The sequence below is a fragment of the Lissotriton vulgaris genome, chromosome 10 (genome assembly GCF_964263255.1).
Source record: "Lissotriton vulgaris chromosome 10, aLisVul1.2, whole genome shotgun sequence".
Lineage (NCBI taxonomy): Eukaryota > Metazoa > Chordata > Amphibia > Caudata > Salamandridae > Lissotriton > Lissotriton vulgaris.
The window spans coordinates 1,005,503,162-1,005,516,009 of NC_141698.1; the positions used below are offsets into that span (position 1 = coordinate 1,005,503,162).

Sequence of the window (12,848 nt, forward strand, 5' to 3'; positions counted from 1 at the left end):
ATCTTTCTCTTTATTGCAAATGGCATCATAAAAAGCCCAACTGTTTCTCATTCTCTTCTTGTCAAAAGCTTGGGAGGAGTACTTCTGAAGAACCTTTGGGCACCTCTTCTTCACAGCCTGTGCTTATTATAGCAAAACAAACCCTCTCCTACAGTAACTGCCCCTTTTTTAGGTTTCGCTGGGGGGCGGAGCCGTTAGGCTCCTCCTCCAGAGAAATCTATTGAGTATAGTAAGCACTATGGAACACGCCCCCCCGTCCCATTGGCTAGCTCCATAAATGGAGCCTAGCCATTGGACGAGGGGCCTGTCCATCAATGCCGGACCAGACACGGGGGCGTTCCCGAGATTCTTTGGCTTTTGCCGACGTCACGCGACGCCGGGAACGCCCCCGAGTCTGTTCCGGCATTGCCGGCACCTCCCTTGCTGCTCGGGACGGGTCTCCTTATTTGTTCCTAGCTGCCCCTCTCCCGCCTCCCTCGTCCTCTCCCGCCCCCCTCCCGCCGCCCTCGTCCTCTCCCGCCCCCCTCCCGCCGTTCGTGTACTCTCCCGCCTCCCTCGTCCTCTCCCGCCCCCCTCCCGCCGTTCGTGTACTCTCCCGCCCCCCTTGTTCTCTCCCGCCCCCCTCCCGCCGTTCGTGTACTCTCCCGCCCCTCCCGGGTTCAACCACGGCATTAGGAACATCTCCGCCCCTTCCCGTGTTGCTGAGTGTCTTTTTCCTCCGTATACGGGGCCGCGGATGAAACCGTGGAGACTGCCGGCAGGCGGAGGCACCGAGGCCCGAGATGGAGGGCTCGAAAAGTGCCTGGCAGCCATTGGAGTGGAGGAGCACCGCTGCGGGGCGTCGGCCGTTGCTCTGAGACCAGACGTCCTGCGAATCCTGGGACAGCGCTGCTGGGAGGCACGAGAGGCAGGGCAGCTGGGCGTGATAGCTGAGCGGTGTCATGTGGACGAGGAGCGCGGCAATTTCTGTGGCCGGTAAGCGCTGCTGGGAACTTGTAGCTCTTCTGTAATATAACTTATTAAAATGAACTAATCCGTGTTGAGGTCCGTGTTTAATCACCAGGTCAAGTCTTCACATTTAACCCGGGTTAAATCAGCCTTTCATCCTTCACGAGTCTCAACAACGAATCCTATTGATTAACAGCTGTATCTGCCATGCACAGCGCTGTGCAAACTCTATCAAAGTAAATGTAATTACAGAGAGCATCTATGAGGAGCTCAGGGGCATCATATCCGGTCTCTACAACAATCTTTGGCTTGTGTGTTCCACGAGCTCCTGTGCATTGAGTTACTTGAGAAACGCGTGCGTTACACACTGCAGGCATCTGCAAGGCGCTTTGTGTGCACTGCGACCCTTGGATGTTTTTCTGACGTGCACAGTCAACATCATTGTAGCCACTGCTTAAGTCTGGTGCCCACTTATTACAAGTGGATACATATAGTCATATTCCCGTCATGCACCTGACCATGGTCAGTTACACATTGGGAGGCACGAGAGGCAGGGCAGCTGGGCGTGATAGCTGAGCGGTGTCATGTGGACGAGGAGCGCGGCAATTTCTGTGGCCGGTAAGCGCTGCTGGGAACTTGTAGCTCTTCTGTAATATAACTTATTAAAATGAACTAATCAGTGTTGAGGTCCGTGTTTAATCACCAGGTCAAGTCTTCACATTTAACCCGGGTTAAATCAGCCTTTCATCCTTCACGAGTCTCAACAACGAATCCTATTGATTAACAGCTGTATCTGCCATGCACAGCGCTGTGCAAACTCTATCAAAGTAAATGTAATTACAGAGAGCATCTATGAGGAGCTCAGGGGCATCATATCCGGTCTCTACAACAATCTTTGGCTTGTGTGTTCCACGAGCTCCTGTGCATTGAGTTACTTGAGAAACGCGTGCGTTACACACTGCAGGCATCTGCAAGGCGCTTTGTGTGCACTGCGACCCTTGGATGTTTTTCTGACGTGCACAGTCAACATCATCGTAGCCACTGCTTAAGTCTGGTGCCCACTTATTACAAGTGGATACATATAGTCATATTCCCGTCATGCACCTGACCATGGTCAGTTACACATTTTAGTCAGCCTTGTACCCTTTCCATTAAAAGCTAGGCGAGTTGACTCATATTTCAGCGTGCCAGTGAATGTTTCAAAGACTCTTGGAATCCAGCAGACATTATTTGCATATGCATTTTTTGTGGTAATGATATATTAAACTGGCCTCTATTTTGGTGGTAGATGTAGGTGGCAAACACATTGCAGGGGCGTGTCCTTTCTGTGTACGGGGTTGGCAGTTTCCTTGGGCTGCACGCCATCAGTAATGCTGCTTCCCTACCATATCACATCTGCTCGGCCGCCTCCCAGGAGGAGACATGCAGAGCCGTGCATTCAGCAAAGCCCCATTAGCCCCAGTTTTCTGCACATCTTGTAAAAGGAGCCAGACCTCGGGGGGCTTGGAGGCCTATTCGTCTGAAATGCCCAAGTCAGATGTGAAGGACGGGTTTCAGGAATCCCTTGGCCTTGGGGCACACATTTTTTTGAAAAGGAGGCTTCTTAATTAATATTAAAAAATGCAGGGATTGGGTGTTGCTGAAGAAAGAGTTTTTTAAATCACAGATATAGAACATTTGCCCATCTGTGCATGTTTCCCATGCCTCTTAATATCGTAAATCCAATAATTACATATGAAAGTAATTGTTTCTATCTCGTTGTTTAAAAAAAAAAAAAAATCTATCTATCCGTACTTCCACTCTTAATTGTAAATGGCCAGGATGTTTGATCAATTTACTGTACTAAAAAAGGTACTGCAGCTATCTAAGCATGCATGCTTGGCTTCAGTGACATTGTTTTGCGGCTTTTTGCGGCGATGTCGGCATAATTGTTGGCAGGTATAAAGCCTCTAAATTAATGTTAGCTTTACGACTAATGCATGTGCCCAGTAGCAGCAACCAACACGGTGCTGAATCTCAACATCGTACTTCTGTCGCTACCAGTTTTGTAAAAAATGAATCATTTTAACTCTGCATTCTGTGAAAGGTGGTTTCTACTAGGATAAGTTTTGGTACTGTCACATGACTGATAAAGCCAATGTTTTACATTTGACAGTAATTACGCTTAGCATATTGACTTGTAGATTGCAGTACCCTAGTGTATACAAATCCCAGATGAAAATTCCCCAGTTTGTTTACGAACTTTGCCACACAACAGTAATCTATCTATTAGAAACAAAACACTTTGCCACTCTTATTTTCTCCACTCTGATTTTTAGGTCGAGCCTAGACAGCTTGCAAGCGGCGTGTAGCTCTAGGTGTATGTGTGTCTCTAGGTGTGTGTGTGTGGAGCTCTGTGTGTGTGGATCTGAGTGTGTGTGGCTCAGGATGTGTGTGTGTGCGTGTGGCTCTGTGTGTGTATGTCTTTGTGTGGCTCTGGGTGTGTGTATGTGGCTCTAGGTGTGTATGTGTGTGTGGCTCTGTATGTGTGTGTATATGTGTGTGTAACTCTGGGTGTATGTATAACTCTATATGTGTGTGACTCTGGGTATGTATGTGTAGCTCTGGGTGTGTTTGTAATCAGTGTGTATGTGTGTGGCTCTGGCTATATATGTGTAGCTCAAAGTGTGTATGTGTGTGTGGCTCTGGGGTGGTGTGTGGCTCTGGGGTGGTGTGTGTGTGGCTCTGGGGTGGTGTGTGTGTAGCTCTGGGAGGAGTGTGTGGCTTTGGGGGGGTGTGGCTCTAAGTGTGCATGTGTGACTAGGGAGTGCAGAGTGACTAGGGAGTGCAGAGTGACTAGGGAGTGACTAAGGAGTGCTAGGAAATGACTAGAGAGTGCTAGGGAGTGCACAATGCTAAGAGGCGCGGAGGGACTAGGGAAGCTAGGGAGTGCACAATGCTAAGAAGTGCGGAGGGACTAGGGAAGCTAGGGAGTGCACAATGCTAAGAGGTGCGGAGGGACTAGGGAAGCTAGGAAGTGCACAGTGCTAGGGAGTGCTATGGAGTTCTAGAGACTCCAGAGATTAAGCTAATAACAATGTAAGTGACAATGCCATTTATTTATCTGTTTTCAAAACCAACACATAAATAAAAATGTTGTCATTAACAATGCCAATAGCTCAAACTTTTCCAAAGGCGAAACCATTGCATTGAAAATGCTTGTTCTCCATTGGACGCAAGCTTAACTCCGCTAATACCCCTTCAGGAGCCTCTAAAATGTCTTGTGTATAACAAGCCATCTTTTACCCTGGATTGTACTTAAGCCTCTGCTTCGTGTATGTTTAAGATGTTGGTTATTTCTTTGGCACAGAACTGTCCCTGGTTGTGTTCTTCTAACTTGTCTAGCAGATGCTATTTTAAGAAATGCCATAAACTCGGACCGGAAGCTATTACAAGCTTCTTTGACCTTGTCATGTCTTAGTCAGAGAGCATGTTTCCTGCAAGCACATCCATCAAGGGACCTAGGTGAGGATTTGAGGGAGCAAATTTTGATTGCACTTTCAGACGTGAGATTATTGCTAGACTTGCAAAATTAAAGTGAGCTAGATTCCTTCCTTGAAGATACATTTTCAGTTTGGAAGATCCTACATCTAGGAAAAACTGTTCTGTGTATAACATGTGTGGCTGTAAATCACAAGTTCTCCATACTCTTGACATTAGTGTTGGGCACAGGAGCCTGAGAATGTTTTGCCTTTCAGTAAATCCGTCCTCAACATTAATTACACGCTGTGTCTTTGTTGGGTTTGCTCTACCCTTTCTCTTCTGATCACCTCCGGGGACCCTTAACCTGCCATCAAGTGGATGGAATGATTGGCACAATACTACATAATAAAATACCTCCCCTGGATGTACACGGGGCATCTGAGTAATACTTGTAGAGGAACAGTTTGACAGCAAGTGCCTTTGAATGATTCTAAATGAATCTCAACCTTTACAAAGTGAACAGAGCTACCACCATAGCTTCTAGTTTCTATCTCTGGTCTGGTATTCAGAGTAGCAGAACAGTAGGTTCAGATGAGATAGTTGTTGCTTCATTCGATCCCACCATCCTCAGCCTACTCGCATAACTGCATTTTTCCCCTGTGCAGAGGCAGAATATTTATATCTTTCCATGCCATTATAATCCTTCCTGCTCCATGTTATACCATAAATTCTCTTTATGGATCATATGTTAGAATGGGCTGACTTCCATGCTATTATATTACATTACTCTCACTCAGCAATATTGCACAAAATTTAGCTAACAGTTTTATTTAACCCCTCGCATGCTCAGTCACAGTGGAGCTATACTCATGACGAACTGAGCTCGTCATAACAGCCGCCGCCCACCTACGGTCGGCTAATTCCCTGCCTGTGCGGGAGAATTAATGAGTGGGCGGGTCTGTGGCGAGCTCAGCTCGTCATGATCACAGGTTCACTGTGAGTCATGACGAGCTGACCTCGTCATGAGCACAGCTCGGCCGCGGACCCCCCGCACCATGGGGGCATTACCCCAGCTGCCAAGGGTTTAAAAAAATACCCAATGTGGCATTTCATGTGGTGCTATGTGCCTGGCAGCAGTTAAAATAATCCCTGGCCAGTCTGATCATGTTATGGTTCCTTTGTGGATATTGTGTGTTTTGACCAATAATCTGGCTCTTCTCCTTGGTGTGCCACTTACTTTTCCCATATTTCTGATCAGGTTATACTTAAGCTGTTCACTTTAGTGATCACTTTAGGCAGAAATCGTGTGATAAAATTACATTATATTGTTTGTTTTTATTTGTTTTCGTAGATCTTTCGAGAAAGGGAAGAGGATCTAAGGCGTCTGTCGCGCCCGTTAGACTGTGCTTGTTTCCGGACATCCATCTGGGATGAAACATTGTACAAGGTGTGTACCTGACAACTTGATTTCCAGATTTACCCAGGTTGATCTTGTTTTAAAATGGAACACATGTATCCATAAACATTATGAATGTTCCTGAACTTCACAAAACTAATCTGCATCGCATGATCATTTTTTAAAAGCTTTGACTTCCAGACTCTTTTTTTGGGGTGGCGGAGGGGGTGGAGGCGGAGTTTAATCATTTTCAATTACAAGAACAATACTACGTTCAGTGACATATGTACAAATTCCAGACTCTTGTGAACGTATGTGCATAATTTGACTGAGGTAATTCCTGAATTGTGACTTGGACTGTTTATGTGACATTCTGTCAATCCATAGCAATCCTTGATCCATCCCGGTAGAACCCGTTCAAGAGTCATGGGGCATGTATAGATTTTTAGGCTTTAATCAAAGTGATTGATTCCATTTTCCTTTGACGTCATGTGGCTGACCTCAAACTCTGAAAACAAAACGAAGTGATGGTGAGTAGTTCAAGGCTTATCCGGAAATTGGTGTCTGGTTAGAGTCTCAAAACTCACTGACTCAACAATGATGCCCAACCTTTACTTTGTTAAAAGGAAATGAAGCCACCCCCAGCTCAAAACTACATAAATGCGGGATGAACAACACTGTAATATCTGTATTATTAAAGGGAAATTAGTCAGGCTATATATTGCAGTGACTGAGTGACGCAGCTCTCATTTATGACTGCCTGTGGGCTGCTTCACAGTAGTGTTGCTAAACGGTGCTTCTCGAATATGAGAAGGTGAGCGCTTTGTCAAAAATGGCCTGCTTCAGTGTCTGTGTTGGATCACTAATGCCATGATGGGCCATTTACCTCCTAGGTGCTCATACGAGCATGGCCACTCTTTTAGGGCATGGCACAGAGTTTATCACCCAGCCGCCTTCTGTAATGCTTTGCTGGGTAGCTGCGTGGTCACGAACGGGGGTTTCGCAGTGTTTGGAGCTGCTGACACACCAGAGAAAAACCTGGCCCAAACGTAATGTGATCCCACCCTAGATGCTTCGAGGAAGCAGGGCAGTTCCTCCACAAGTAAGGTGAAAGAGCAGTAGAAGAACTATAAATGTCCCTGGAGCGAACACTACAGAAAGTTTCAGACTTCTCGGGTGACGTCCCCTCATGTAACTGGTAATCTGGCTGTCATTGACACTAGGCCTGTATCCCAGAAGAGTTTTTAAAAAACAAATGGTAGTCCCTTAGCATTGGTCAGAGAAAAAACACTTGTGTTTAGTCTCCTGTTTATACTATATGCATAAACAGAGTTTGTATATTACTCTTGCAAAATGTTGGCACTGGGGTTTGCCATTTGTAACTTTATGTATCCATCCCCAGACAGGCAGCCTCCGTTTTTGTCTTCAAGTGCCAGAAGGAAGGAGGGGTCCAGCTCGGAGCCTCTTATTCAGAGTGCCCCAAATAACAGGCACAAAGGGGAGAGAAGCTCTTATAATTTACACTTCTGGGCCTTAGAGAGGAGCACCTCAGGGGAAACGAAAGGTCAGACCATGGTCTAAGGGTAGCTCTGTGTCCTGTCCTGTCACACTGCCTACCAACCTGATGGTGGTGGCACCTAAATGAAACAAAAGAGCAAAGGATGGAAAAGGAGGCTGCTGTCCATTAATTTCACTCATTACAGTGTGGCGACTCATAAATACAGCAATGAACAATACTTGTCTGAGAGCCTTCTTACTACTTTTATTTTGTACAACTTGCAGTGAAAATTCAAAATGGACTCCTGTGTCCACAGTAATCAGTCATACACTCACTCCTGGTTTGTCCCACATGTGCATGATCCATATGCACTGGAAGAAGCGTAGGATATTATTTAACTTTCACTTCACACTGGGGTGTACAGGCCTTGAAACATCATAAAAATGTTACTAGACCTGGGGGTCTAGTGGGTTGGAATAATCTACTTGACCTGACTGGAATGCGTTTGACCTGTAACCTGGTCTCAAATTGTGTGATCCTAGGCAGATATTTTATTTCACAGTTGCCTGTTTTTTCATTATCATATATGAGAGCACCTTCAAACATGTGCATTCCGCATGTCTGCTGTACAAAACGGCTTTGTTTGTTTTAATAGACTACTCTTCTGTTCCATATATAATCAAAATCTATCCCATATATAAGGCTACACATTACCCTTGACTTGCCTCTTAGCTTACTGTCATCAGGGCAGGAACAAGAATGTTTCTTAGTTTGTTTAAAAACTCTCACCTTTAATAAATATATTATTAAAGCATGATGTGGTAGGTCACTGTCATTTAGCGACTTCACATTTCCATTAAAATGGCCACAAACGTTCCCATGAGACCGTTTTACTGATAAAACTATGAAGCATACAAACAATGTGTGGAAAGGGGTTTCAGCAAATATTTTATTTGCATATCCCCCAATAAAGTCTTCTGATCTGTTTTTACCCTATTACAATCTTGGTTTCCATCATACTTCAGTTACAAAACGTTTGTAACTACTGCAATAAATATTGAAATATTTGTACAATTCATTTACAAGCTAATTAAATGTTTTGTGCAACAATAAAACTGGCATCCTACAGTCTTTTATTTCACCCTGCCTGTACCACAGCACGATTATCGGAAGGTTTACTTTTCTTTCTCTAACTGCAAAGTTAGAAGATTTTTTGCACACCAATCTTCAGGATAAAATAAACAGTAATTTGCAAGAAGACATAAGCTGACATGTTAACTCTGTCTTTGTAGGTATACAGCGAATGTACCATGATAAGAGCAGTAAATAAAGGCATCTTTATTGCAAATTCACTTTCAGAATAAACAGAGCACCTGTTCTTTGCCAGATCAGGCCATGCCAGTAGGCCCTAAAAATAGCTCACACTGACTCGCCATAGTGAGTGGACGAGTATATTTCTCGAGGCCTGTTCTACACTTGCTGCTTTAAACCTGATTTCATACTAGCCCTCTAAAGAAAGAATAATTTCGTACCCCTCTTCTTCCAACTGCTGCACCCTCATCAGGTTCCCTTCCTTTCACTCCACTACAGTAGCTCATCTATATCTCAAAATCTGTTAAAAGCTAGTGATTGTGCATGCGCTCCAAACAATTTCATGGCTTTACTTAACACCCCAGCTTTCTCCCACCATCTTGTATTCACATCCTCCTTAGAATCTCAGTAGCACTTGAAACTGTTTACAACTTGCACAACAAACTCGACCTCCGTGACCTATCAAGGACTGGTCTTTTACCTCCTTTCTCACAATGCTCATTCTTAATCCCTGATGCTCCAAGCAGGTTATCCTCCCCTGTGACATACCTGGACCTAACTTATTAGTGCACTACTCCTCCACATCGGAGCTACATTCCCTCTTTCAGCTTTTCCTAACACTTAAATACAGATGACATCTAAAGTGCTTATTAGCTGTTTATGCTGATCATGGGCAAAGACGTTGCTTGACAGACACTGTTGAGGTCCGGAAACCTTTTTGACTCTGCCACCAGGATTAGGAACATCAGTTTCTCAGTGCAGCAGTCATCATCGCTCAAGTCCTGATTTGAAGCTGGGGACCCAAGAGAAAGTGATGATGTCCACTTTGATAGGTAGAACAAGTTTGATACCATAATTAGCGAGGTACCCTCCAGCAAACAGTATGATGACATGGCTGTGGCCAAATTGCAGAGTGCCATCCATGCATACTGACCAAACTGAGGAGGAAAAGCTTTACCTCATCTACTATATGCAAAGAGGGTAAGAAGTTCCTCAGGGTCTGAGTAAATGAACGCGTGGATGCAGGTGGGAGAAACACCAAGCAATGGTTGTCTCACCTGGAGTAGAAACCAGGGGAATTTCCTTTGTCGGAACTAGGGCTCTCACCTGAGGAAGATGGATGGATAGGAGACCGGATCAGTAAGCGCAGGAGAGGCGAAGGAGAGAGGAAAGAGGAGGAGGGGGCAGAGATCCAAGATCAGCAAGGGAGGAGATTGGAGATAGGCCAAAATTCATAGGAGCAAAAGCAGCGAGCAACAGAAATAGCTAATAAAAACTCATCAGATACATTATTTGCAGCTAAACCTGTGAGTGATCTTAGGGCATTAAGAACTTTTAGGAAGAAATGTTGAGTAAATAGTAAACAGTCTCAGAGCTGTTGAATTGGTGTTTTTTCTTTAAGTAATGAAATGTATCCAGAGGACCAGTGTAATTGATATTTTTCTGTTTGCCAGGCATGGTCGAGTATAGTCTATCAGCTGATTCCTAATGTACAGCAACTTGAGACGAACCTGAGAAATTTTGCACAGATTATTGAGGCGGATGAGGTACTCCTGTTTGAAAGAGCAACATTTCTTGTGAGTACTCTGGAGCCCTTTGATTCATTTACACTGTGCTGTAAAAGGAATTACTTTTGTCATGCGTTGTTTCAAGAGTCCCACAGTAAAAAGAACTTTCTATGTCTCGACTGTTATTTATTTCATATCTGTATTACAACTACTTCATTTTTAACATTCAAATGTTTTCGTTTACATAATTGTGCATCTGTAAATAAAACCTTTTTTTTTCTGGAGTCTTTTTCTTACTTACTCTTCAATAAGCACTCCGTTTTGACAAACAGACGTTTTGTATTTGCTCTGCTAAATGACTTATCTTCTTCTGATTGAACATTATAAGTTACAGAAGCTGCTTATGTTTTAATTATTTTTAGCTTTCTGAACTAAAGTAGAACCCTCAACACACATTGTGAATTTTGATATTAACCAAAGTGTAGGAAACCGTCTGTGTTGCAGTACCCCCTATTTCTTGCCAAGTACCTGATGCAACTTTGACTGAAAGTGTACTAGGTTCCTGCTTACCAGGTCCCCAGTGCCAGTGTTCATTCCCTAAAAACTGTACAATTGTACCCCCAATTGGCAACACATTTCGCACTCTCTGGAAGTCCCTGGTAAATGGCACCCCTGGTACCTAGGGCTGAGGTACTAAAGAGGGGTCCTAAGCGCTGCAGCACAACTTGTGCCACCCTAAGAGACCCCTCGCCAAAGCTTATTCAAGACTGCCATTGCAGGTTGTGTGTTTTGGTGCAGACATAAGTGAAAACACGGCATAACACACATCCCTGTGTGCCATGTCCCCAACACCACATGTACTATTTGCAAGTTACCACTACAGCAGGTCTTATAGCCCTAAGGCAGGGTGCATTATATTACATGTAGGGACATATCCTCATGAGCAGATATGGCCCTGTGCTGATCAGTTTACTGGCAGTACAAGTGATCAGGGAAGCCATTTTAAAAACATTACCTGGACACTGGTGAAAAAGTGTTCCCCAGCTACATGATGGCTTCACTGAAAATGAGAATGTTTGGTGCAAAGCATCTTGTGTTAATAAAACCCACACTGATTCCAGTGTTGGATTTATGAATACTTGCACCCAAAGGGCTTCTTAGAGGTGCCCCATGAAAACTTACCAGCCTCTGGTTTGTTGACTGACTGGTATCTAGTCAGCCTGCCATAAGAGATGAGTTTCTGTTCCAAGGGGGAGGGACTTTGCTCTCAGGAGGACAGAAACAAAGCCTGCTCGGGAAGAGGGTGTTCACACCCCTTCCCAGCGGATGGCCTGCTGATTAGCATTCCAAGACAGGGGGAACTTCACAGGAGAGGAAGCCGACTCCCTTTACCAAGAGCTCTTTAGCACCTAGACAGGTGGTAAAATTAGCTAGTCAGGTAGGTGTGCCCACCCCCAGGCTAGTACCAACCCTAAGGTTTGGTTTGATTTGTGCATTTGTAAAGCGCACAAATGCCCATGGTTGTCTAGGCGCTGATGTCAGAGAGTCAAGTAGGTGCCGGTGTCACTGTAGATGAAATGTTAATTAGCGAAGAGCCAAGTTTATAGCGCCTTAGTGAAAGATAGCAGCGTAGGGCTATTCTTTATGCTGACCGGGAGCAAGTTCCATGTTTGACTGTCCGTAACAGAAAGCTACTTCCGCCCCAGTGAACTTTCTTGAACCTAGATATTTTTAGAAGTTTACTATGTGCAGATCTTAGACTTCTGGAAGGCATGTGCCAGTTCAGATGTGTCTTCAGGAATTGGGGACCAGCACTGTGTAGTGCTTTGAAAGCTAGGCATTAGGATTTAAACTTGATCCTCTTATCCAGTGGGAGCCAGTGCAGGGCTATTAGACAATGGGAGACAGGCTGGGACCTAGGATTATCCAATAGTAATCTAGCTGCCGCATTTTGAAGATGCTGCAACCTCTGTAGATGCTGTGATTGGATACCCATGTACAAAGCGTTACCATAGTCCAGTCTGGACAAGGCTAATGCTGTAACCAGTGTTTTTAGGGGATTTGGCGGCATAAACAGGCACATTTTCCTGATTATTTTTAGGATGCAAAAAATGGTTGAAGTAAGGGTACTGATCTGATTTTTTGAATGTCAGTTTGTCATAAAAAATTAACCCTAGGTATCTAACCTTTTGCACGGGAGGTGGGAAATCTCCCAAGCTGGAGAGCCACCATCTGGGTGATCAGAAGGATGTGTTAGAACCAAGCAACAGAACCTCTGTCTTTCCACTGTTCCATTTTAGGCCATTAGACCGCATCCATAGGTTTACCTGCGTCATGCAGCTATTAAAACGATTGGCTGTTCCTTCATTTTTATTTGAGATGGACACCAGCGTATGAGACCACTGAAAAGCCGAACTGTCTAATGATAGTCGCCAGCGGGGTGTCCTATACATTAAAAAGCGTGCGGCTCAGGGACGAGCCCTGTGGCACACAGGGCTCATGGCCTAACCTGAAGTGGACACAACTTTTCATGGTTTCCCACCTTTGTTACGGCGAATTTAGGAACTCTGAGACTGGGTTATGCCCACTTCCAACAGGAAAAAACATTGTTCCTATGCTTAGGACATTCTCCAAATTATTTATTCTTAGGAGAGGGCTATTGTACATTGATAACTAGAATAGTCTAACTGCTTAGAATTTCCTTTTCTTCTGTTATCAATGTTGT

General features: G+C 44.6%; 1 protein-coding gene across 1 annotated transcript in view; it reads left to right on the forward strand.

The window, feature by feature from the left end:
• LOC147689143 (ras-related GTP-binding protein A) overlaps nt 1-12,848 on the forward strand; it is a 155,671-nt gene that overhangs the window by 87,174 nt on the left and 55,649 nt on the right. The window contains exons 6-7 of the mRNA XM_086942036.1: nt 5,762-5,857; nt 10,070-10,192. Coding sequence (XP_086798162.1) covers nt 5,762-5,857; nt 10,070-10,192 — 219 coding nt within the window. The remainder of the gene's footprint in view (nt 1-5,761; nt 5,858-10,069; nt 10,193-12,848) is intronic.